The sequence below is a fragment of the Spea bombifrons genome, chromosome 1, assembly GCF_027358695.1.
Source record: "Spea bombifrons isolate aSpeBom1 chromosome 1, aSpeBom1.2.pri, whole genome shotgun sequence".
NCBI lineage: Eukaryota > Metazoa > Chordata > Amphibia > Anura > Pelobatidae > Spea > Spea bombifrons.
In genome coordinates, this window is record NC_071087.1 from 163,966,710 (window position 1) to 163,992,976 (window position 26,267).

The 26,267-nt window shown below is 49.8% G+C and overlaps 1 protein-coding gene across 1 annotated transcript in view; it reads left to right on the top strand.

Annotated features, from left to right (window-relative positions):
• ARID3C (AT-rich interaction domain 3C) overlaps positions 1-26,066 on the top strand; it is a 48,756-nt gene extending 22,690 nt beyond the window's left edge. The window contains exons 3-8 of the mRNA XM_053448812.1: positions 3,088-3,160; positions 21,994-22,177; positions 22,479-22,723; positions 24,136-24,390; positions 24,908-24,997; positions 25,930-26,066. Of these exons, the coding sequence (XP_053304787.1) occupies positions 3,088-3,160; positions 21,994-22,177; positions 22,479-22,723; positions 24,136-24,390; positions 24,908-24,997; positions 25,930-26,057 (975 nt within the window). The 3' untranslated portion in view covers positions 26,058-26,066. The remainder of the gene's footprint in view (positions 1-3,087; positions 3,161-21,993; positions 22,178-22,478; positions 22,724-24,135; positions 24,391-24,907; positions 24,998-25,929) is intronic.
• Positions 26,067-26,267: the final 201 nt, after the last annotated feature.

The following is a 26,267-nucleotide window of genomic DNA, read 5'->3' on the forward strand; positions in this document are numbered from 1 at the left end:
GGGAGGGGAGGGGGTATCAGGAAGGAATTTTAACAGCTGTCCCAACACTGACAGGATGGCTGTAAATACCCTGTTTTATCCCCCAAAGAGGGCTATAAATGGGGGGCTGGGGCTGGAGAGACTGCCCTGTCTGGGCATCATAAACCCCCCTCCCCCAGCCTGGTTCTAATGGGGGTTTTATAGGAGTAGTGCTAAATACATGGAGCTGCCGCACTGCGGAGAGGTAGACTCGATAATATATGGACCAGAAAGGGCGGCTCTGTCTTTAGGGGCCCGAAGATATCCAAGGCCCCGCCTGTTCCAAAGAATAAGCGTTACTTCTAAGGTCTTCCAATAAGCCGGTAAGGGCCCCCCGGGGCCAAAGCAGCTGCTTTGTCTTATTATATATTAGCGTCAGCCCTGAGACAGGCTGCGTCTGGCCCCTCGGGGGGCCAGCAGGGGCGGTTTTGCGGCGCACAGACTTTTATGAGACACACTTGCCCACCGGCCCCTCGGACAGCCTGATATTACATTGTCAAAGAAACAACACGATCAGGAGGATGGCGAGGCGCGGTCGTTATGGAAACCATGGCGGGTCAGGAGGTAGAGATATTCGGAATGGAGTCACCTGTATTCAAGCAGGGATTCCAGCTGTGATAAAGCAGGGAGAAAAGCACCAATCGGAACGCTCGGATAGGCAGATGCTGAGATTGGGGTAAAAGCCCCGAGAATCTGCCCCGTTTACCCCGAGCCCCCGATCACTGGATGATCCCGTAATAACGAGTGTCTGACATCACGGCGGGATCGTGCGATGCCCCCCCCGCCCTATTTGAATATGAAATCAGTGGCAGGTGCCCTGGTGCCGACTCCCCCGTGACTCCGCAGGCATTCCTGTTACGCAGCTTCTTTCTCTTGGGCGATAAGATTTGATTTGCAAATCCCGGGGCGCCCGGCGGGGGGGGTGGGGGGCTTTTCTCTGGTTCGGGATGTTGGGGCAATTTGCCTGCATTCAAAGCAGGAAGACGGCCTCAGCTTTAACCGTTTCACGGCAGAGGAGGTTTCAGCGCGTTCTCCTCCGCTATACATCCCACCTGCCGGCAGATCGGCCCCCATCCGGCCCCCATTACTCCTGCTCTAACCACTCAAACCTTAATCAGTCGTTGGTCTCGTCTTAGATTCAGGAGCCGGATGTCTATCCCATGCATGTTTAATCCCCTCACTGTATTACCCTCTACCACTTCTGCTGGGAGTCTATTCTACTTATCTACCACCCTCTCAGTAAAGTAAAACTTTATAATAACAATAGTTATTAACTTGTTACATTGTTGCAAAATGGAATAAACACAATACAGCTAAGATCCGGCGCTGAAGGGGTTACTGATCCTGCTGAGAACGTTACATCATTCATCATTTTTCCCCTATAACGTTTGACCCCCCCCCCCCGTGTTCCGCAGAGCTGACGCTTCCCCCGGAATAAATATCTGATCGCTTCGCTGCATCGGGTTTCTCCCGCCGAGTGTTTTATGAAACGTTTGCCGAGAGAAACCTTCGATTTTCAGATCTGATTGGACGTCGGCGGGAGCTGAACGGGTTAATCCCCCCCCCAGCCGGTGACAGGTGTCACGTATATGAAGCGTTATCCGTGATCTGCCCCCGGGAGCTTGCACTTCATACCCGCCAGATACCCTGCGTTATAACAGCGGGGTCATCAAAGCATCGTTTTAATGCCCCCCCAATCTGCGTTAATCCCCCAAATGATCGCATTCCTCGCCTCAAATACCTTTCCTCTCTTTCACCCCAGTTTGCAGTTTTTTGCCCCCATAATATAAAGTTTTCAGGCAGCTGCATATCAGCCGTTTGTATGATTCTCGCTCTGTTATCTGATCCCTGATCTACTAACCCCCCCCCGACTCCTTATCATACTGCCTGTGGGGAGCAATAGAATGGCTCGGTCTTAATCACCAACAGGACACTGACTAATAAAAGTCTATGGAGGAACGGAGTCAGAATCCAGCTGGCTCTGAAGGGTTAATGTGGTGTTGCCCCCCCTTTCGCGCCTCGGCTTCCTCTGAATCCATTGATCTCGGCGTCTCGGTTGTCGTGGCGATCGAAGGGCCTCTTGACCCAGAAATTATTGTTCCGCTCCGTGTTTCATAACATCGTTACCGTCTGCGGCCCGATAACTACTGCGGCCTGATACGCCCCGCGTCCGCTTACACCCTGCGCCCGCTTACACCCCGCCCCCGCTTACACCCCGCGCACGCTTACACCCCGCCCCCGCTTACACCCCGCGCCCGCTTACACCCCACGCATGCTTAAACCCCGCGCCCGCTTACACCCCACGCCCTCCGCCTGCCACTTACACCCCACGCACGCTTACACCCCGCCCCCGCTTACACCCCGCGCCCTCCGCCTGCCGCTTACACCCCACGCACGCTTACACCCCGCCCCCGCTTACACCCCGCGCCCGCTTACACCCCGCGCCCTCCGCCTGCCGCTTACACCCCACGCACGCTTACACCCCGCCCCCGCTTACACCCCACGCACCCTTACACCCCGCGCCCGCTTACACCCCGCCCCCGCTTACACCCCGCGCCCTCCGCCTGCCGCTTACACCCCGTGCCCGCTTACACCCCGTGCCCTCCGCCTGCCGCTTACACCCCGCGCCCGCTTACACCCCGCGCCCTCCGCCAACCGCTTCCCTGCTGCTTACACCCCGCGCCCTCCGTCTGCCGCTTACACCCCGCGCCCGCTTACACCCCGCGCCCTCCGCCTGCCGCTTACACCCCACGCCCTCCGCCAACCGCTTCCCTGCCGTTTATATCATTTCTAGAGCCTGATTAATCATCATCATTCTCTCTGTTTATTTTTCCACTTTTGCATAAAAAAAGATGAATTCATCGGCACGTTGTGGGAACCCAGAGTGATGGGCGTTGTAATAAAACCACCTGTGCGGGTAGTTGGATCATCAGCGCGGTTAGTGATTCTAAAAATGCGAGAGTTCTGTTTATTAGCGATTTCTGTTTTCTCGAGGGTGTCGCTTTTTTGCCCCTTTTTTGAGATGTTTTGCCTGAAAAGTAAATTGCATTTTTCTCCTTTGTTTCGCAGCTTTACGAGCTCGACGATGACCCCAAACGCAAGGAGTTCCTGGACGATCTCTTCAGCTTCATGCAGAAGAGGGGTGAGTGTCTCCTACAGGGTTCCCCTCCCTGGATTAACCTCTGCTGGAAGGCCGTTCCACGCATTCACCACTCCCTCAGTAAAGAAATGTTCGGAGATCGTTTATATTCCGCCGACAGATTGAGTTCCTTTCTAACCCATCGCGTTCGTTGCTTTTAACCCTTACCCCGCTGTACATCAGATGCCAGTCACAGGATAACAGGGGTCTCGGCCAGGGGCTCCGCCAGCTCAGGGGGGCCACACAGGACTCTCTGGCTGGGAGACACCCCCGTGGCCCTTGCCAGGTTGGCCCTAACAGGAGCCCGGTTGTCAGTCTTATCTGCCTGCACTGGAAACCTCCTTTGGTTTGGGGGGGCAGTTAAGCCCGCTGATGCCCTGCGGGGGTTAACGGCCGCCGTTTGCTGGGTGGACGGGGGAGATGTGGGGCAGTTCTGTCATCGCGGGCCTGCGCGGCCTTCTCTCGGGGCTGTTTGCACAAGCCGCCGGGGACCAGGATGTGCAGTCGGATGTTAGTGCTGTTGTATTGTGTGCACACTCGGGGGCCACACACCTGTCCCAATAACACAATCCCCCCCCGTGTGTCATCACCCCCCCCCCGACACACGCTGTTTGTGCGTCTCACCGACACGCTCCGCACGGTCCAGCGGTCAGCCACAGACACCCACAGACAGTTAACGGGGCCTCTTTATACAGGGTCCGGGGTCACTCACTATAACAAGAGGTTAGATTGCCGGGCCACGCGGGGGGCACCGCGCCGTGAGAGGAGGCGCCTCGGGGTACAATAATTGCTTTGAGGAGAGTTGTTGGTGCAAGGCGCCTCTGCCCAGGTTGAACTGGCTGCAGGCAATTGAAATCTTTCACTGTGCTTAATGTATTTGCCTCTACCATCTCTGCTGGGAGACTGTTCCACTTACCCACCACCCTCTCGGTAAAGTAAAAGCCTCTGACCCTGTTAGATTCTGGTCCCTCTCGTCCTTTATCTCTTTCTGGATTTAAACGTCTCTCCCCCCCCCCCCCGGAGATATTGCGATGTGCAGCGCGGGGTGATGTCCTCGTCTGACCCCTCCCCCGACTCCCTATTTATATATATATATATATATACACACCGTGCACCGCTGCTTTAACCCCCGGTGGGCGCAGATCTCTAAGTTTCTATACAAGGAGTGGCTCCTTTGCCCCCCCCCCACACCTGGTGCTGATTGACCTCCGGAAGCCCCCCTGCCCGGGGTCTGGGGCGCATGGCGGGCGCAGTGAACGCTTCTTTGTGCTGTGAGTGGCCGACGAAACCCGATATAATCTGATTAAAGACGAGGAATGAATCTTTTCTGTCATTTACACATTTTTACAATTCTGCCTAAATCTGTATCTCATGTCACTTAATTGTGATGGATACCCCCACAACCCCCCCCCATCTCCGCACCCCCCCCATCTCCGCATTGCTCTCGTCTTAGATTCAGGAGCCGTATGTCTGTCCCATGCATGTTTAATACTCTCTACCACCTCTGCTGGGAGGCTGATACAGCGAGAGCTTCCGATGGGCTGTTAGGATTTAAAGGAACCATGGCATCTAACCTGTATGTACTCTTATAATCTAAAATAAAAAATATATAAAATAATCCAAAATACGGTATTTTATTATATAAAAATAAATAATATAAAAAAAATATATAGAACATAAATAATAAAAAATATATAAAACATAAAATAATAAAATATAAATAATATAAAAAATATATAAAACATAAAATAATAAAATATAAATAATATAAAAAATATATAAAACATAAAATAATAAAATATAAATAATATAAAAAATATACAAAACATAAAATAATAAAATATAAATAATATAAAAAATATACAAAACATAAAATAATAAAATATAAATTTAAATAAAAAATATATTAAACATAAAATAATAAAATATAAATAATATAAAAAATATATAAAACATAAAATAATAAAATATAAATTTAAATTAAAAAATATATTAAACATAAAATAATAAAATATAAATAATTTAAAAAATATAGAATGTGAAAAAATCTTGAAATATAAAAATATATATATATGATCTAAACATTTAATGACCCAGAAAATAGAAAATTCCCCGAGATATCTAAAGAAAAGCAAATTCCTTTTCAAGATGGAAACGTGGATTCCGAGTGACACGGTGGGTTATTCCTCCCCTCTAATCCCCCACAGAGAGGAAACAGAATGGGAAATGAAGGGGGTCCGCCTCGGCCCCTCTGCTCTGTCTGGGGCCGTTTCTAGTTAATGTATCGTTTCCCTGTGATTGACACTCCGGAGATCTGACGGCCGACAGACTGGGAAACCTACTACACCCAGCGTCTGGATACCAGTGCAGCCCAGTACACCCCGTGCAGCCCAGTACACCCCGTGCAGCCCAGTACACCCCGTGCAGCCCAGTACACCCCGTACAGCCCAGCGTCTGGATACCAGCACAGCCCAATACACCCCGTACAGCCCAGCGTCTGGATACCAGTACAGCCCAATACACCCCGTACAGCCCAGTACACCCCGTACAGCCCAACGTCTGGATACCAGTACACCCCGTACAGCCCAGTACACCCAGCACCTGGATACCAATACAGCCCAGTACACCCCGTACAGCCCAGCGTCTGGATACCAGCACAGCCCAATACACCCCGTACAGCCCAGTACACCCCGTACAGCCCAGTACACCCCGTACAGCCCAGCGTCTGGATACCAGTACAGCCCAGTACACCCCGTACAGCCCAGTACACCCCGCGTCTGGATACCAGTACAGCCCAGTACACCCCGTACAGCCCAGTACACCCCGCGTCTGGATACCAGTACAGCCCAGTACACCCCGTACAGCCCAGTACACCCAGTGCCTGGATACCAGTACAGCCCAGTACACTCCGTACACCCATGAATATACCACTGTAGATTCTATACACATTATCGGGACTTTTAGGGCAGTAGAACCCTGCGATCCCCTCATACCCAGCAAACATTCTGACCTCCTAGAAAAGAGGGGCATCAGGGGAGGAGAGAGGGGCATCAGGGGGGAGAGGGGGGCATCAGGGAGTTGGGAGAGGGACTAGCCACGCTAAACAGGGACGCTTGGCCGGTATTGGAGAGTAAGGGAAAGTTTCCAATGTGTTTGTTTCCATAACGACCATTGTTTCCCTTTGTATTGTGTCACTAACGCTTTTGCCCGGGGGGGGGGGTTTACACTGGGGGATACCCCATACCAGCCGGGTGATCCCCCCCCCATACCAGCCTGGGGATCCCCCCCATACCGGCCGCCTAATTCCGCCTCGTATTAAATGCAGCTCCGTGTTGACTTTTTCTTGAACGTATTTGTTTAGCAAACAGCCATGCAAAGGATCTGCGTCACCCCGTGTACCGCGCGCGGGGCTTCTCACCCCCGTGTACCGCGCGCGGGGCTTCTCACCCCCGTGTACCGCGCGCGGGGCTTCTCACCCCCGTGTACCGCGCGCGGGGCTTCTCACCCCCGTGTACCGCGCGCGGGGCTTCTCACCCCCGTGTACCGCGCGCGGGGCTTCTCACCCCCGTGTACCGCGCGCGGGGCTTCTCACCCCCGTGCACCGCGCGTGCGGTTTCTTATCGCATGTACCGTGCGTGGGGCTTCTCATCCCGTGTAACAGGAGCCGTCTGCGTGTATTAATCAGACACGCGTCGCAGCTTTCTCACACTCGGGCCTCTTTGGCTGCGGCTTTTACCTGCTGGCTGAGAGTAATGGGAGTCTGATTACAGCCTACTCAACAAGGTGCCTGCTGGAGCCCGCCGTGGTCTCTGCGGGGGGGGGGGGGCATTCACCCGGATTAAAAAAAACCCAAAAGAAATCAAATTCAGGAGGAACGAGGCAACAAAATAAAACACATCGCGGGGTAACACTTCCCTTTACTACCTCCCCTGGAAGTCTATTCCAGGTATCTACTACCCTTTCTGTAAAGTAGAAAAAGCCCCATGTAGATATTTGAAGGTTTCTAACAGACTGATCCCTGACAAAGAAGGGGGACTCGGGCCGGGTACCGATCGGCACGGGGGAGGGGAGACGGACCCCGAAAACAAGGAAACGGAAGATAATTCCATTCTATTAACCCTTACAGACACCGTGAGGTGCAACACCCGGCAAATCCCCCAATGTGCCCCACAGAATACACCCCCGGGGTCCATCACGTTTAGGGTGTAACGGGGGGGGGCATGATTGGCTCCAGATCACTATCTGCGCCCCGTGCATTGTGGAGCCCCCCCCATACAGGGGTATTTCCTGATTCTCACGGCGAGCTGCGCTTTATTGCCCCGCGGGGGGTTTCTATTTACTGTTTCCCATCCATTCTCTATTCTGTGAACGGAAAAGGAAACAGAGCTGGGACACAAAGGGTTAAGCGTTTATGGGGCAGCTGTTTTTCTGCCTCCTGCCCTCCCTCCAGCCACCGCTCCTCACACCGGACACGGGGTCCAGATCCTAGGACCCCCAGACTCCTCATATTAACCCTTCAATGGCCCATCGCACAGACAATAGTGCAGCGACTCGCTAATGGCGGCCGACAAGATATTCGGAATGGGGTCACCTGTGTTCAAGCAGGGATTCCAGCTGTGATATAGCAGGGAGAAAAGGACCAATCGGGACGCTCAGACACCATTAAATCCGAGGAGAATATAAAGGAGTCGGCACCAGGCCGAGAACCCTGAGACTGGGGTAAAAACCCTGAGAATCTGCCCATTCACCCCGAGATTGGGGTAAAAACCCTGAGAATCTGCCCATTTACCCCGAGACTGGGGTAAAAACCCTGAGAATCTGCCCATTCACCCCGAGACTGGGGTAAAAACCCCCGACAGTCTGCCCATTCACCCCGAGACCCTGAGAATGGGTCACCAGGACAGCCCCCTGATGTTTATCTCCTATTTATTTATTTTGATCAGGGAAGGGATTTTTTACTCGTTTTCATTGTATCTGAGTGTTTTCGTACGTTGAGGACATGCGCGCCTCAGGGCTTCCAGCCATACACAGCGCTTTATCTTCAGCCGCTGGAAGCTGATTGGATGGTGGAACTGGTGATATCATAATTATTGGACTTTGATCAAACTTCCGATTGGCTCGAGATCATCAAACATAAAGGAGATAAAACAGCGCAGATATCACCGTTAACCCTTTCCCGACTAGACAGCAACGACAAGGGGTAAAAAGGTTAATAAAGGGACAAATATTGGCTTTACCGTTCCTTTAAGGGATGATTGTAAGCTCCTAGGATCAGAGACCTCGTCTCCTTCTGCCCCGCTCTGGCTTACCGTGAGTTAATCTTTTAATTGGATATTGTCAGTTTTAATTATTGTTCATATTCAGCCTCCCCTGTTGTAACAACGCTACGGAATCTGCCGGCGCTATATGAATGTAATATAATGTAACAGCGCTACAGAATCTGCCGGCGCTATATGAATGTAATATAATGTAACAGCGCTACGGAATCTGCCGGCGCTATATGAATGTAATATAATGTAACAGCGCTACGGAATCTGCTGGCGCTATATAAATAAATGTAATGTAACAGCGCTACGGAATCTGCCGGCGCTATATAAATAAATGTAATGTAACAGCGCTACGGAATCTGCTGGCGCTATATAAATAAATGTAATGTAACATCGCTACAGAATCTGCCGGCGCCATATAAATAAATGTAATGTAACATCGCTGCGGTATCTGCTGGCGCTATATAAATAAATGTAATGTAACAGCGCTACGGAATCTGCTGGCGCTATATAAATAAATGTAATGTAACAGCGCTACGGAATCTGCCGGCGCTATATAAATAAATGTAATGTAACATCGCTACAGAATCTGCCGGCGCTATATAAATAAATGTAATGTAACATCGCTACAGAATCTGCCGGCGCTATATAAATAAATGTAATGTAACAGCGCTACGGAATCTGCTGGCGCTATATAAATAAATGTAATGTAACAGCGCTACGGAATCTGCCGGCGCTATATAAATAAATGTAATGTAACAGCGCTACGGAATCTGCCGGCGCTATATAAATCAATGTAATGTAACATCGCTACGGAATCTGCCGGCGCTATATAAATAAATGTAACATCGCTACGGAATCTGCCGGTGCTATATAAATAAATGTAATGTAACATCGCTACAGAATCTGCCGGTGCTATATAAATAAATGTAATGTAACAGCGCTACGGAATCTGCCGGCGCTATATAAATAAATGTAATGTAACGGCGCTACAGAATCTGCCGGCGCTATATAAATAAATGTAACAGCGCTACGGAATCTGCCGGCGCTATATGAATAAATGTAACAGCGCTACGGAATCTGCTGGCGCTATATGAATGTAACGTAATGTAGTTTGTGCCTCACAGGCACCCTGAAAATGTCCCTTTGAGACATGAAATGGTTTGCTATCGTACCCCCCTCCCGTATTCGTTAGTGGAATCTTCCTAGAGCTGTCACCAATGTCCTTTAAATAGATGCCACCCAAAGTTCCAGAATGCCCTTGTTGCCTATTGGCCGGGGCTTCCCATCCAATCAGAGACTGAGCCGGCCCCGGAGGAACCATATCTCTGGCGCGCCCTGCTGCATGCGCTTGTTGGCTGACATAGAGGAGGAAGGATGGAGGGAGAACCCGTTCCAGCTCAGTGCCCCCGGCAGGTGCCTGGTGTCCCTACACGGCCCCTGGTTGGAGAACTTCTTGTCTATTGGCTAATCCCCCGGCGCCAACTTCCCTATAAGGCAGAGCACCATATGACATCATATCCTGGCGCCCAGAAGAAGGAGGAGGAGCAGAGCGGGCGGCTGGCACCGTCTATTGGCTGCATGTCATTGGCACGTCTTACGGCTGTCCAATAAAAATGCATCCTGGTGTTCCTTGGTGCACGTCCTGGGGCAGTTACGGATTGTTGCCCCTTGTAATGCTGCGCATGGTGTTCTGGAGTTTTGCCCTCTTGCCCGTTGGGGGTAATACGAGCCGAGTGCAGAGCGATTAGCCTGACGGTTTGTGTAACGAGCTGCCGGCGAATGATTAGGCGGATCCGGCACTCGATAAACACTTTAACCTCCGACCTCCCCGTGGAGTCCACGCCTCTCCCCCCTCTCCACCAGCTGCCTGGAACAATTAGAAAGTCGGTGAGATGCGCGCATGCTGCAGAGCTCATTCATTACGGCCCCGCCGCCCGGATTAATGAACACGCGGCTCGATAACCAGATCAACCGCGGCCAGAGGTTAACGCTCTGCTAATTAACAGAAAGATGGAGGCCGGGAGGCTCATATACTCCGCACCGCTGTATCTGCCCCACGCGCCGGGGCAACTAACCCGCAGCCATTCAGAGATCTGAGGAAAGAGGGGCACCGGGGAGGAAAGGGAGACATCGGGGAGGAAAGGGAGGCGTCTGGGAGGAAAAAGTGGCACGGGCGTTTGGGGCAGAAAGAGGGACTGTGAAAACTTAACAGGGACTGTTGGCAGATATGCCGTCATCTGGGGGTGTAGAAGGAGTAGCGCCTCACATGGCGTTTAATCACTAAACTCTTTGGGGGCCGCCCTTCATGATGTTAAATTCAAATGAACTTTGCTTGGGGTGTCGGGGGTACACTGGGTGTCGGGGCACTGTCCGCACAACACCCACCCCGCAAACACGCAAAGGGGTCTAACAAAAGACAGGAGGGGGGGTTTATATCCAAGGAGGAGAAAAGTTACAAGAGACCCCAATCTTACACTAGAGTCTCAGAGACTGAGATGGAACGGAAGAATGTTTTACTTTACTGAGAGTGTAGTAGATAGGTGGAATAGCCTCCAAGCAGAAGTGGTAGAGGGTAATACAGTGAGGGGATTAAACATGCATGGGATAGACATCCGGCTCCTGAATCTAAGACGAGACCAACCACTGATTAAGGTTTGAGTCGTTACAGCAGGAGAAACGGGCGACTAGACGGGGGCCGGATGGGGCCGATCTGCCAGCGGGTTCCCGGTGACATAAGGCAGTTGCCCCGGTTACGTGGCATTAACCCCCTCTGCACTCCCCACTTTTTACATGTCTCTGGGGTGCCAAAAAGCTCTAATGAAGCCAATTGACAGAAGTAACGATCGCCGCTCCATCCGCAGGAAAATCAATCGCTCATCGATTTCCACTCTGTCTTATTTGTTTTCTTCCTTTGGCCCAAATCAGCTTTTCTGCACTCGGCAGCCGCCACTGCCTGTCACTTAATGTCAAGAGGAATAAAGCTGGGGGGCAGACGGCCCTTGGGGTCTCATCTGCCCCTCGGAGAACAGGGGGGTTGTAGGGGTCGTGTGGGCGCAGGGGATTATGGGAAAAGGTCAATTCTTGCGCAAACCAATAATCATACCTGGGAACTTCTGGGCTCCATCTGCCCGGAGCCTTCCCTTGCGGGACACGGCCAGGACTGCCCACTGACGGCAGCGGGAAACACCCCCATTTACAGGGAAAATGGGCGGGGAGCGGGGCGTGTCAAGACCCCACCCCCACGACCCGGAGGATTCGGCTCTTGACCCGGAGAGTTCCCAGGAATGCCAATAGTGGATCAACCAGCAAAAGCATTGCACTGGTTGCTGTGGCAACTGCATCACTTATACAATATATAGCGCTGTACAATGTGTGTTATTATTATTTATATATCGCCGTCATACTCCGCAGCGCTGTACAATCTGTGTTATTATTATTTATATATCGCCGTCATACTCCGCAGCGCTGTACAATGTGTGTTATTATTATTTATATATCGCTGTCATACTCCGCAGCGCTGTACAATGTGTTATTATTATTATTTATATATCGCCGTCATACTCCGCAGCGCTGTACAATGTGTGTTATTATTATTTATATATCGCCGTCATACTCCGCAGCGCTGTACAATCTGTGTTATTATTATTTATATATCGCCGTCATACTCCGCAGCGCTGTACAATGTGTGTTATTATTATTTATATATCGCCGTCATACTCCGCAGCGCTGTACAATGTGTGTTATTATTATTTATATATCGCCGTCATACTCCGCAGCGCTGTACAATGTGTTATTATTATTATTTATATATCGCCGTCATACTCCGCAGCGCTGTACAATGTGTGTTATTATTATTTATATATCGCTGTCATACTCCGCAGCGCTGTACAATGTGTTATTATTATTTATATATCGCCGTCATACTCCGCAGCGCTGTACAATGTGTTATTATTATTATTTATATATCGCCGTCATACTCCGCAGCGCTGTACAATCTGTGTTATTATTATTTATATATCGCCGTCATACTCCGCAGCGCTGTACAATGTGTGTTATTATTATTTATATATCGCCGTCATACTCCGCAGCTCTGTACAATGTGTTATTATTATTTATATATCGCCGTCATACTCCGCGGCGCTGTACAATGTGTGTTATTATTATTTATATATCACCGTCATACTCCGCAGCGCTGTACAATGTGTTATTATTATTATTTATATATCGCCATCATACTCCGCAGCGCTGTACAATGTGTTATTATTATTTATATATCGCCGTCATACTCCGCAGCGCTGTACAATGTGTTATTATTATTATTTATATATCGCCGTCATACTCCGCAGCGCTGTACAATGTGTGTTATTATTATTTATATATCGCCGTCATACTCCGCAGCGCTGTACAATGTGTGTTATTATTTATATATCACCGTCATACTCCGCAGCGCTGTACAATGTGTGTTATTATTATTTATATATCGCTGTCATACTCCGCAGCGCTGTACAATGTGTTATTATTATTATTTATATATCGCTGTCATACTCCGCAGCGCTGTACAATGTGTGTTATTATTATTATTTATATATCGCCGTCATACTCCGCAGCGCTGTACAATGTGTGTTATTATTATTATTTATATATCGCCGTCATACTCCGCAGCGCTGTACAATGTGTGTTATTATTATTTATATATCGCCGTCATACTCCGCAGCGCTGTACAATGTGTGTTATTATTATTTATATATCGCCATCATACTCCGCAGCGCTGTACAATGTGTGTTATTATTATTTATATATCGCCGTCATACTCCACAGCGCTGTACAATGTGTTATTATTATTATTTATATATCGCCGTCATACTCCGCAGCGCTGTACAATGTGTGTTATTATTATTTATATATCGCCGTCATACTCCGCAGCGCTGTACAATGTGTGTTATTATTATTTATATATCGCCGTCATACTCCGCAGCGCTGTACAATGTGTGTTATTATTATTTATATATCGCCGTCATACTCCGCAGCGCTGTACAATGTGTGTTATTATTATTTATATATCACCGTCATACTCCGCAGCGCTGTACAATGTGTGTTATTATTATTATTTATATATCGCCGTCATACTCCGCAGCGCTGTACAATGTGTGTTATTATTATTATTTATATATCGCCGCCATACTCCGCAGCGCTGTACAATGTGTTATTATTATTTATATATCGCCGTCATACTCCGCAGCGCTGTACAATGTGTGTTATTATTATTATTTATATATCGCTGTCATACTCCGCAGCGCTGTACAATGTGTGTTATTATTATTATTTATATATCGCCGTCATACTCCGCAGTGCTGTACAATGTGTGTTATTATTATTTATATATCGCCGTCATACTCCGCAGCGCTGTACAATGTGTGTTATTATTATTTATATATCGCCGTCATACTCCGCAGCGCTGTACAATGTGTTATTATTATTATTTATATATCGCTGTCATACTCCGCAGCGCTGTACAATGTGTTATTATTATTTATATATCGCCGTCATACTCCGCAGCGCTGTACAATGTGTTATTATTATTTATATATCGCCGTCATACTCCGCAGCGCTGTACAATGTGTTATTATTATTATTTATATATCGCCGTCATACTCCGCAGCTCTGTACAATGTGTGTTATTATTATTTATATATCGCCGTCATACTCCGCAGCGCTGTACAATGTGTGTTATTATTATTATTTATATATCGCCGTCATACTCCGCAGCGCTGTACAATGTGTGTTATTATTATTTATATATCGCCGTCATACTCCGCAGCGCTGTACAATGTGTGTTATTATTATTTATATATCGCCGTCATACTCCGCAGCGCTGTACACTGTGTTATTATTATTATTTATATATCGCCGTCATACTCCGCAGCGCTGTACAATGTGTTATTATTATTATTTATATATCGCCGTCATACTCCGCAGCGCTGTACAATGTGTTATTATTATTTATATATCGCCGTCATACTCCGCAGCGCTGTACAATGTGTGCAGGAACGTCGGCTCCCGTGAGATCATGTAACGCTGTCCGTCTGTGGCCCGTGTACTGTGCTACACTATATGTTGGAGATAATCCAGCTCTTTGACTAGGGGGTATGTGTGCGCCGGGGCTTTTAGGGGGAAGGGGTTAATGGGGGGGCAGCGGGAGGATTCACTTCATTATCTCTCTCTCCAGAGCTAATTAAGTCGTCTCTGTCTTGCGCTCGCAGATAACGGCACTAATTAAGCCAAGCTGTCTAATTTTCCTCTCTGTCTCAGCTCCACGATATAAATCACTGCCCCCCCCCCCTGCCGGCCCTCCAGGCAGAGAGTCAATGGAGGGGACGGCAATCGGCGGACGATAACGCTGGAGAGCCGAGATATTACAGACTCCGGCCCCGCCGATAGCATTGATTCGGAGGAAGTTACCGGGCGGTTACCGGGCGAGCGCTCGTTTACGGGCCAATGCCGCCTTAACCCTCCCCCACTGCTGTCCTTCTAAGGGTTAAACAGGGCTTATCTTTAAAGCTTTTCGGGCTGTTCGGTTACCCCCCCGGTTGTATTATTGTTGATTCCGCCATCATATTCCTCAGCGCTGTACAATGGGGTAACTGTGTCTCACTAAATGCCTCACTGACCCCCCTAATACCCCCCACTCCCCAGTAACGGCGGCCGGTAAGTCGCGGGGCCCCCACGTCGTGGTGTGGCTCTGTTATGTAATACTGGGCCGCAGAGCTGACGTTCTCTCTGTGCCGTGGCTGCCAGACTCTGATACCCTCCCCGCAGCCCGTTTATTGCCCCAGAGATCCGGAGACCCGGGGGGGGGGGGGTAGCACCTCCCCGCGAGACCAAAAGGAGGCTTTGTGAGCAAACTGGAGCGTTGGTGTTACCCCCGGGGGCCAAACTGCCGGGGCCGTGCGAAATGATCACCCCGGAATGTGTCACCACCCTGCGAGGAGCCCCCCGGCCCCCGGGACTTACACAGACGCCGTGACTCTGGACCAGCACCCTGGGCAGGGGTACAACTGGGGGGGGCATTACTAAACCCCGAGCTGCAACAGCTGGAAAGGATGTGATGTTTGTTTACACAGCTTTACTTCACTGAGAGTGTGGTAGATAAGTGCCTCCCAGCAGAGGTGGTAGAGGGTAATACAGTGAGGGGATTAAACATGCATGGGATAGATATACGGCTCCTGAATCTAAGACGAGACCAACGACCGATTAAGGTTTGAGTCTTTAGGTTTGAGGAGAAACGGACGACTAGACGGGGGCCGGATGGGGCCGATCTTCCTGCGGTTCTGGTTTCTTATGGTTCAGATGGGTGTCACTTAGGGGTAGTAATTGGCTGCCCTGTCGCACAGGCACAGGAGGGAGGCTGGTCGGTAGCCGCACTTGCAGCGGCTGAAAGGGTTAATGAAGGTTTGTTCGAGGGGCAGTCCCGCTGTTACTCGCCGCTATGAGTCCGGAGCGGGGAGAGGAGCGGCCGGGGAGCCGGCACTCGGGGGCCCCTTCCGGTGTTTTCGGGAAGCTGATGCATTCCTTCTGTCCCCGGGGCCCGGTATCAGAGCAGGCATGTCTGCGTACGTCCGGAGCCCCGGCAGGTGGGACTGGCAGAGATGGCGCCCACATCAGGTGTAGCGCATCCACACTCACTATTAACCAGCGCAGCTAATCAGCAGGAGCATTCCAATGGTTTCCATGGTGATAACTCCACATTATGAAGTACCCCTGATAACCGATTCACTAATTACACGCAGGAGTTGTGTGATTGGCCGGATCTGGCTGCCGGGGGCGACGGGTCGCTCTCTATATAAATATATATATATATATAATCGCTGCGTTGGCAGCTGAAGGGTTAAACGTTGTAGCGGATGCGGCTTATTGTTTTTAATAATAATAATTCTCCCAAAAAAACCCGCGGTTTAACCTTTTACTTGCCAAAGAACGAAAAACGATCGCAGGTGTCGGTAACCGGGGGGGGGTGTCCGGGTGATCCCACCGCGTGGCCTGTCTGTCCCTGCAAGCGCTATGACTGAGTGTCAGCTCTTGTGACACAGCGGCAATGAACAGGTTAAACAGCCCCAAATATTGCGGGATTAACACGTTGAGAGGAGTATTTGAAGGGGGTCTCGTGGCGTGACAGGGGTCTCACGGCGGCCTCCTCCTCGCTGTCAGGGGTCACCTCGGCCGGTTAGGTGGGTGGAGGGGTCAACATCCCACGACTGACCTCCGACCTTCCGATACATTAATCACGGCTTGTCAAGAGTCCATAGAAGGAGTGGGTGGGCAGCCAGACATACGCTTTGCTCTAACGGGGAGGAATAACCGTATCAGGAATTACAGTGTGAATGCGCGTAACGCGACCAACTTCCTTCAAACAGAAATATAACGATTATTTCACCAAAAATATAACGATTATTTCACCAAAAATATAACAATTATTTCACCAAAAATAACAATTATTTCACCAAAAATATAACAATTATTTCACCAAAAATATAACGATTATTTCACCAAAAATATAACAATTATTTCACCAAAAATATAACGATTATTTCACCAAAAATATAACAATTATTTCACCAAAAATATAACAATTATTTCACCAAAAATATAACAATTATTTCACCAAAAATATAACAATTATTTCACCAAAAATATAACAATTATTTCACCAAAAATATAACAATTATTTCACCAAAAATATAACGATTATTTCACCAAAAATATAACAATTATTTCACCAAAAATATAACGATTATTTAACTTTAAAGGGTTCTTTATAATAAAAAAACCTGGAAATTTGACATTTTGGATCAGAATAAAATCCGGAAAGTTTTTTAAATATTTTACGTTAGATTTTTGGAAGTCGCTTCCTACGTTTTCTGATAATATTCCTGAGGATTCGGTAATTTTGGGGGAAATCTTCAGTCTTTTTCTTTTAATTTATTAACCTGTTTGTTACCAAATCTCTCTGAGAATAAGAAACGGGGGCAAATTTCCACCCGCTGGCAGATCGGCCCCGTCCGGCCCCCGTCTAGTCGCCTGCTTCTCCTCCTTAATCAGACGTTGGTCTCGTCTTAGATTCAGGAGCCGTATGTCTATCCCATGCATGTTTAATCCCCTCACTGGGTTACCCTCTACCACTTCTGCTGGGAGGCTGTTCCACATATCCACCACCCTGTCAGTGAAGTAAATCTGAGAAGCGGAGTAAATGCCTGAGAGGGAGATATTGGGGGTCCTGACTCCGGATTATGGAGCCCCGGGGTCTGCGCGAGGACGTAAAGCGAGGGAGAGGCGCAGATCTGTCCGCTGCTCTCTGTGTTATAGAGGATGCTGCTTCACTATCAGGCCCCAGGGGCCGGGCAGAAGACGCTCAGCGCTGAAGGAGTTAATACGGGGCGATGCCGCAGACACTAAATGATTTCATCCTCCCGACTCCCATCTGTCTGAGCCGCCTGTCAGGCGAGATTAATGCCGGGCTGCAGGCTATTAGCAGGCATCGACCGGGGGTCCGGCGGCCCCTCTTTGGTTGGTCGCCATTACACGTCGGTAATTACACGGGACGCGTCTCGCCCACTGTGCATTTTTGTTGAGCGGAGGGAGCGCGGGGGTCTGGAGTGTGGGGATCCGGAACGCGGGAGTCCCGAGTGCGGGGGTCCAGAGCGCGGGGGTCTGGAGTGTGGGGGTCCGGAACGCGGGGGTCCGGAGTGCGGGGGTCCGGAGCGCAGGAGTCTGGAGCGCGGGGGTCCGGAGCCCGGCGATGCGCCCAGCGAAGGCGTGCACGGAAACTGTTAACGCCAGACACGTCGGCAGCTACGGGGTTAAATGGTTGGGTGACAGGAATACCCCAGGGGGTTGCTATGACAACAGCACTTTTCCCTCTTTGCACCAGAATGGCCCCTTAGACATGGCCGTCAGGGCGAGACGCGTGATTGGTGCGTTCATCATGTGACCACCCCCTACATCGGGGTAAAAGCCCTCAGAATCTGCCCATCCACCCCGAGACCCTCAAATGGAGAACCCCTCACCCCAAGACCCTGAGAACCCGGCGGGAATGCCTGAGCAAGAGACCGGAGGGGTCCCAAAAGCTCGCACTCTACAGCTCCTCGGTCAGCCGATACAGCTATTATTAGGATTTATTGTTTATATATCGCCATCATACTCCGCAGCGCCGTACACGTAGTATATAACATAACAATAGGTGCGCACAGGAGCTCGCAATCTATCAACCTGACTCCTGCAATGAGGGCAAAGCTGTGGCCCCTGAAGCACTTTAGGGCCCCGAGCTTTTCTGATTGGGCCGGGGTCGGGAAAGTTTCCTTGTTCATGCGCAGAGCTGTCTGATCTCGTCTTAGATTCAGGAGCCGGATGTCTATCCCATGCATGCTTAATACCCTCACTGTATTACCCTCTACCACTTCTGCTGGGAGGCTGTTCCACTTATTAACCACCCTCTCAGTAAAGTAAAACCTCCTTCCATCCCATCTCAGCCTCTGACGCTCTAGTTTTGGGGTTACGGTCTCTCGTTGTGACGTCTCCCCGGAGATATCTCTGCCGATAAACGCTCTTTCACGCCTAGTCTGGGATTTATTACGGACGCAGCACTTAGTTTGGGGGTCTTGGTTTTGGGGTTCTGGGGTCCCGAGGATAGTGGTAAACGGTCTGTAACCCGAATGTGATTCCGCGCGTGTTAATCCAGTCTCAGCGGCCCATCCGTCACTCGTAAGGGCCGGCTGAGGATTGTAGGAGTTTCATGGTGGAGGCTACAGCTGGCAGTAGAGGGGTTAATCTGCCTTTTTAACCCCTTAATGCCCTGCGGTCACTCTGGCAGCTAAAGGGTGTAAGAAGAAGCAGCCATTGAAGGCTCGTGGTTGTTAAACAAGTTTAATTTGCCTCCATCCATCACCTGGGGGGGGTGGTAATGAATGTCCTGTCAATACCTGCCCCCCCCCCTTGGCGGGGCTTTTGTTCGCGGGGTAAGTGTTTTGCCCCCACCTGCTGCTCTCGGCGAGGTTTTTGTATCAAATAATCTGCTTCGTTTGATTGGTCGCTGTCAGCGCTTCCTATAAATCACGCTAACAAAAGGGATCGATGAGCGGGGGGGCGGCGCACTCCTTAGCAGATCGGCCCCCGCCGGTTATTAACGGCCCCGCATTCTCTTTAAACAAAGCCGGGACCTTCATCTCCTTTATCTCCGTCTGAAGCCACATAAATCCTCCCTTCGCGAAGTTAAAGGACGACTTCCAGCCAAAAACAGGGGAGCAAAGGGGCTTCCTGGGCTAGGCTCTCAAAAACGTACCCAAGAGCTTGCAATCTGTCTCTTTACACCACCGAGCTGGAAGGATTTCTGTTTCATGGCTTCATATCTGCAGGATGTAAAATCCCCGTCCGCCTCTATCCGTACGTTCCTATACCTTCAAAATACCTTTACTGAGAGGGTGGTGGATATGTGGAGCAGCCTCCCAGCAGAGGTGGTAGAGGGTAATACAGTGAGGGTATTAAACATGCATGGGATAGACATACGGCTCCTGAATCTAAGACGAGACCGACGACTGATTAAGGAGGCTGGACGGGGGCCGGATGGGGCCGATCTGCCGGCGGGTTCTGGGTTTCTCTGACTTCCTCTGTGTTCCCTGCTCCCCCAGTCCCGCTCTTCTCTCCATCTCTCCTCTGCTGTGTAATTTACAGTAAAATGTCTGGATTTAGTTGGTTTTTTGGGGGGGGGGCAAAAAAGTGCAGAAAAGGCTATAAAAAGTATAAGAAACCGCTGAGAAAATTCCCCGGCCGGCTGTGGAAATGGTTTGCCGCTCTTTGAAGTTGATACACTTTATTGGGCCGTAACTGGCGTTCCGTGTGAAGAGGAGACCTCCGAGGTCTTCTTACAATAAAAGGGATGAAAGGACCGGACCATCTCCTCCATGCGCGTGCCGGGGGGGCGGAATATTCCATTTCTTTGCGTTCTTTATACGCTTCTCATTACCCAGTTGGGACGATCAGATAACGCGGGCGAGCTTTCTGTCCCGGAGGGCCGGTAACGGGCCGGCGATCGCCTTCCCGCTGATTACAGACCCGCAAGGCTGCAGCTTCCCTTCTCTCTGTGGCCGGAGTACCCATTATGTCTCATTCCCGGCCCCTTCCTGAGCGGCTCCTGGGAGCCACCCCTCCCCCCTGAGCGGCTCCTGGGAGCCCCCCCCCGGGGCCACAACTTCCAGAATCAGGAGGATGATCTGTGATTATTATGCGATGGATTGAACCATACCTAGATTCAGGAGCCGTATGTCTATCCCATGCATGTTTAATCCCCTCACTGTATTACCCTCTACCACTTCTGCTGGGAGGCTGCTCCACTTATCTACCACCCTCTGAAAACACAGTACTTAGGGTTGTCTGTTCTCCTCCTAGATGTGTAAATCCCGCGGGGTATTGATCTTCCGTCCTCATAAATCCAGCCGACAAAATAAAACTGAAAAGGCAAAACAGAGGTTAATTATCTGGGGTCAGAGAGCTTTATGAAGACGGACAGGGATCCGCCTTCCGGCAGAGATTATCCGGGTTAATTGACACATAAAACATGAGGAAGGGGGGGTTGTTCCGTGGTGTAAAGGAATTAATCGGCGGCTCATTATTTCTCGAGAGGTCAGAGGCTGACGGGTCGTTTAACCCCGGGCCCTGAAACCAACACCATCCCCCCCCCCCGCACGTCACAGGGTTAAAAATTAAACCCCCGGAGAAACCGGCCCCCCAGGGTGCTGAAAATGGCCAAAAAACGCTGAAAATATAAAAACGCAGAACATGACAGGAGACCGAGGAAAACTCGCAGTGAGGGTCTCGGGGTGCGGTGCCCGTAATATTCTCCCGAGACCCTCGCTGTGGGGGTCTGGTGCCCATAATATTCTCCCGAGACCCTCGCTGTGGGGGTCTGGTGCCCATAATATTCTCCTGAGACCCTCAGTTTGGGGGTCCGGTGCCTGTAATATTCTCCCGAGACCCTCAGTTTGGGGGCCCGGTGCCCGTAATATTCTCTAGAGACCCTCGGGTTTGGGGGTCCGGTGGCCGTAATATTCTCCCGAGACCCTCGGGTTTGGGGGTCCGGTGCCCGTAATATTCTCTAGAGACCCTCGGGTTTGGGGGTCCGGTGCCCGTAATATTCTCCCGAGACCCTCGGTTTGGGGTCTTGTACATGAACCCTGTTTCCCGACGGACCCCCTAGCAGCCACGTTCCGCGTCGTGAGTCCCGGGAGATCCCCGCAGCGCTGAGTACGCGAGGCCCAGACCTAGCAGACTCCGCTGGGGATGCTGAGGATTGTGGGAGTTCTCCATGTACCCCAAAACATGGCAGCGCGACCCCGGCGATTGTGTTATTTACCCCGCAGCAGGCAGTAGATGCCCCCGGATACGGGGCGGGGGGTGATACATTGTAACTGTTGCGTTGTTCCGTGGCGCTCGTTGTGCGGTTGCCATAGAGACGCCGCCATGTTTGCCCGTCCCCGGTTACTCTCCGCGCTGACCGCTACCGCCCGTTATGTCTTCCAGGGACGCCGGTGAACCGAATCCCCATCATGGCCAAGCAGGTCCTGGACCTTTACACGCTGTACCGGCTGGTGACGGAGAAGGGCGGCCTGGTGGAGGTGATCAACAAGAAGATCTGGCGGGAAATCACCAAAGGCCTCAGTCTTCCCACGTCCATAACCAGCGCGGCCTTCACGCTCCGCACGCAGTAAGTATCTGTGCAGGAGACAGCGACCCGCTAACCGGCAGAAGTGGTAACTGGCTCTGTCTCACTCCGCGGCCAGCCCTTTGTGTGGAGGGTACAGCGCCAACAGTCGTAATGGGAGGAAGGGTAGTAGATACCTGGAACAGCCGACTAGTATAGGTTGTACGACATGCGAGGGATTCGATTAATCAGGCAAAAAACTCCACGGCAGACCCGATGGGCAGCCCTCACTGTTTACGTGTGTAAATATGATGTCATCATACAGCCTGAGACCCCTCTGATGTCATCACGTCTCCCCCTGCAGATATATGAAGTATCTCTACCCCTACGAGTGTGAAAAGCGGGGTCTCAGCTCCCCCGGAGAGCTCCAGGCCGCCATCGACAGCAACCGGCGGGAAGGCAGGAGGCAGAGCTTTGGCTCCGGGCTCTTCAGTTACTCCCCGGTGGGGACCCCGAGCGCCCTGACGTCCCCCAAAATCAACATGGCCTCCCTCTCAGCCTCAACACACAACGGGGGGCAGATCAGCCACATCCTCGCCATCAAGAAGGGTGAGTGTCACGGAGTAACAGCGGAGTAATAATTCCACTAATAACAGAGTAATAATGCTAATAACGGGAATAATAATAATAGTAATAATTCTAATAATAACAGAGTAATAATGCTAATAACAGTAATAATAATAATAGTAATAATTCTAATAACAGAGTAATAATTCTAATAACAGTAATAATAATAATAATAGTAATAATTCTAATAATAACAGAGTAATAATGCTAATAACAGTAATAATAATAATAGTAATAATTCTAATAACAGAGTAATAATGCTAATAACAGTAATAATAATAATAGTAATAATTCCACTAATAACAGAGTAATAATGCTAATAACAGTAATAATAATAATAATAGTAATAATTCTAATAATAACAGAGTAATAATGCTAATAACAGGAATAATACTAACAGGAATAGTAATAATAATAACTAATAATTCTAATAACAGAGTAATAATTCTAATAACAGTAATAATAATAACAGTAATAATTCTAATAGAGTAATAAGTCTAATAAAAACAGAGTAATAATTCTAATAATAATAACAGTAATAATTCTAATAACAGTAATAATAATAACAGTAATAATTCTAATAGAGTAATAAGTCTAATAAAAACAGAGTAATAATTCTAATAATAATAACAGTAATAATTCTAATAACAGTAATAATAATAACAGTAATAATTCTAATAGAGTAATAAGTCTAATAAAAACAGAGTAATAATTCTAATAATAATAACAGTAATAATTCTAATAACAGTAATAATAATAACAGTAATAATTCTAATAGAGTAATAAGTCTAATAATAGAGTAATAATTCTAATAATAATAACAGTAATAATTCTAATAACAGTAATAGAAGTATTACTCTGTAATTACTATTAGAATTATTACTATGTTATTATTGGTATTATTACTCTGTTATTATTAGAATTGTTATTGTTATTAGGATTATTACTCTGTAATTACTATAAGAAATAATAATAAAAACAATAATAATTCTAATAATAGAGTAATAATTCTAATAATAACAGAGTAATAATTGCTATGATAACGGAGTAATAATTCGGAGTAATAATTCGTATAACAGAGTAATGATTCGGAGTAATAATTCGTATAACGGAGTAATAATTTGTATAATGGAGTAATAATTCGGAGTAATAATTCGGAGTAATAATTCGTATAACGGAGTAATAATTTGTATAATGGAGTAATAATTCGGAGTAATAATTCGGAGTAATAATTCGTATAACGGAGTAATAATTCGGAGTAATAATTCGTATAACGGAGTAATAATTCGGAGTAATAATTCGGAGTAATAATTCGGAGTAATAATTCGTATAACGGAGTAATAAATAAAGTACTCGGTTACTCCGCAGTTCTGAGTTTCGTTTTCCTCTCGCAGAAGACGGTCTCCGGCCGGCCCCCGGCCCGCACAGGATAGGCGTCCCGCTGAGTCTCCCCGGCCCCCACGCTGTGCAGGCCATGCAGGCCGCGGCCCTGGAGCAGCTTCGGGAAAAGCTGGAGTCCGGCGAGCCTCCGGAGAAGAAGATGGCGCTGATGGCGGAGGAGCAGCAACGGCTCATGCAACATGCGCTGCAGCAGAACCTGCTCACCATGGCTGCCCAGCTGCCCATGAACATCAAGATCAACGGCCGAGGTAGAGAGACAGACGGGGGGGTCGGGTAGAGACAGACGGGGGGGTCGGGTAGAGACAGACGGGGGGTCGGGTAGAGACAGACGAGGGGGTCGGGTAGAGATAGACGGGGGGGTCGGGTAGAGACAGGCGGGGGGTCGGGTAGAGACAGGCGGGGGGGTCGGGTAGAGACAGACGGGGGGTCGGGTAGAGACAGACGGGGGGTCGGGTAGAGACAGACGGGGGGGTCGGGTAGAGACAGACGGGGGGGTCGGGTAGAGACAGACGGCGGGTTGGGTAGAGACAGACCGGGGGGTCGGGTAGAGACAGACGGGGGGGTTGGGTAGAGACAGACGGGGGGGTCGGGTAGAGACAGACGGGGGGTCGGGTAGAGACAGAGCGGCGGGTCGGGTAGAGACAGACGGGGGTGTTGGGTAGAGACGGGGGGGTCGGGTAGAGACAGACGGGGGGGTCGGGTAGAGACAGACGGGGGGGTCGCATAGAGACAGTCTGGGTGATGGTTTCCCGTCTCTCTCTACAGATGACAGATCAGACGCCGCGATGAGCCTGTCAGCCACCGACATCAGCAGCATCAACATGTCCATCGAGATTAATGGAGTCGTCTACGCAGGTACAGACCCTCCCGCCGCCAGCAGGAAATCCAACAAGCTGCTCTCTACGGCCGAGCGGCTCCATCTGCACCGGTTTTTAAAGAAAAATACCCATTATAAGTAACCCAGAGAGGGTGAGACAGACTGAGAGGGTGGTAGATAAGTGTAACAGCCTCCCAGCAGAAGTGGTAGAGGGTAATACAGTGAGGGTATTAAACATGCATGGGATAGACATCCGGCTCCTGAATCTAAGACGAGACCAACGCCTGATTAAGGTGTCCATCCCGGGACCCCTAGGCGCAGTTACACGCCTGTTGCCAACGATAAGTCGTTGTGGAGGGTTTGTCGCTCCTGCTGGGAGGGGCTTAAAGCTTCCATCCTATTACAGCGCGGCTGCTGCATTATGATTGGACCGCGTCCCGGGGCCTAGAAAACTCTGCTCGGTACTCGGGGGGCAGATCGCGTCACCCATGGAACCCCTTAAATAATAACCGGGTGGGTTTATTTGTTAAACTTCTCTTTGCCGCGTTGCCATGGTAACGGGTAGCTCTGCGGATCTTTAGCTAATCTTCTCTGTGTTCGGATTGCGGCCGATTCGTCGATATTCCTTCATTTGGCTTTTTTCTGTTCTTTATCTATCTGGTAATTAGGACTCGGTCGTTAACCGTCCGGGGGGCCGGAACGACTCCCGCCCCCTCCCCTCCCCCCGGCACTCGCGGGGTTATTGGCGTAAAAGACTCAAAAGTCAAGAAAATGGTAGAAAGCGCAGAACTATTTCATGAAGAACTAAGAATAGAATTCCGACGGGGCTGTGGCCCCCGGGGCGCGCAGGACTGTCTCTGAATAGAATACGGCGCCGGCCGGCAGGAGTGCCCCCGGTGCCCGCTAGATTTATCTGTAGTGCCGTGAAGGTGACGGCCGCCATTTAATGTGCCCCCCGTTTATTTTGCAGGCGTTCTGGTCGCTCGCAGACCCACCGGATCCAGCAGCAACCCGGGCCGGTCCACTCCGCCCCCGCCACCGAACCAGCAGCTCCCCTCATCACCGCGAGCGCACACTCCCCCCAGCTCCTCCCCGTGAACATGCGCGGCCTCCACTCCCACCGGCGGGGGGGGTCGAGACTTACCGGACCCTCCGCAGCCTCCTTCAGACAGAGCGGGGCCGGTTCTTCTTGGAGTTCACCCTGAGAGCAGCCATTGAATGTAGAATGAGAAGCCGCGCAGGGGCCAGGAGGGCCGACCGCCTGCTCACCGCACTCCGAGTCTGACTCACCGGTCTACAATCCACGTA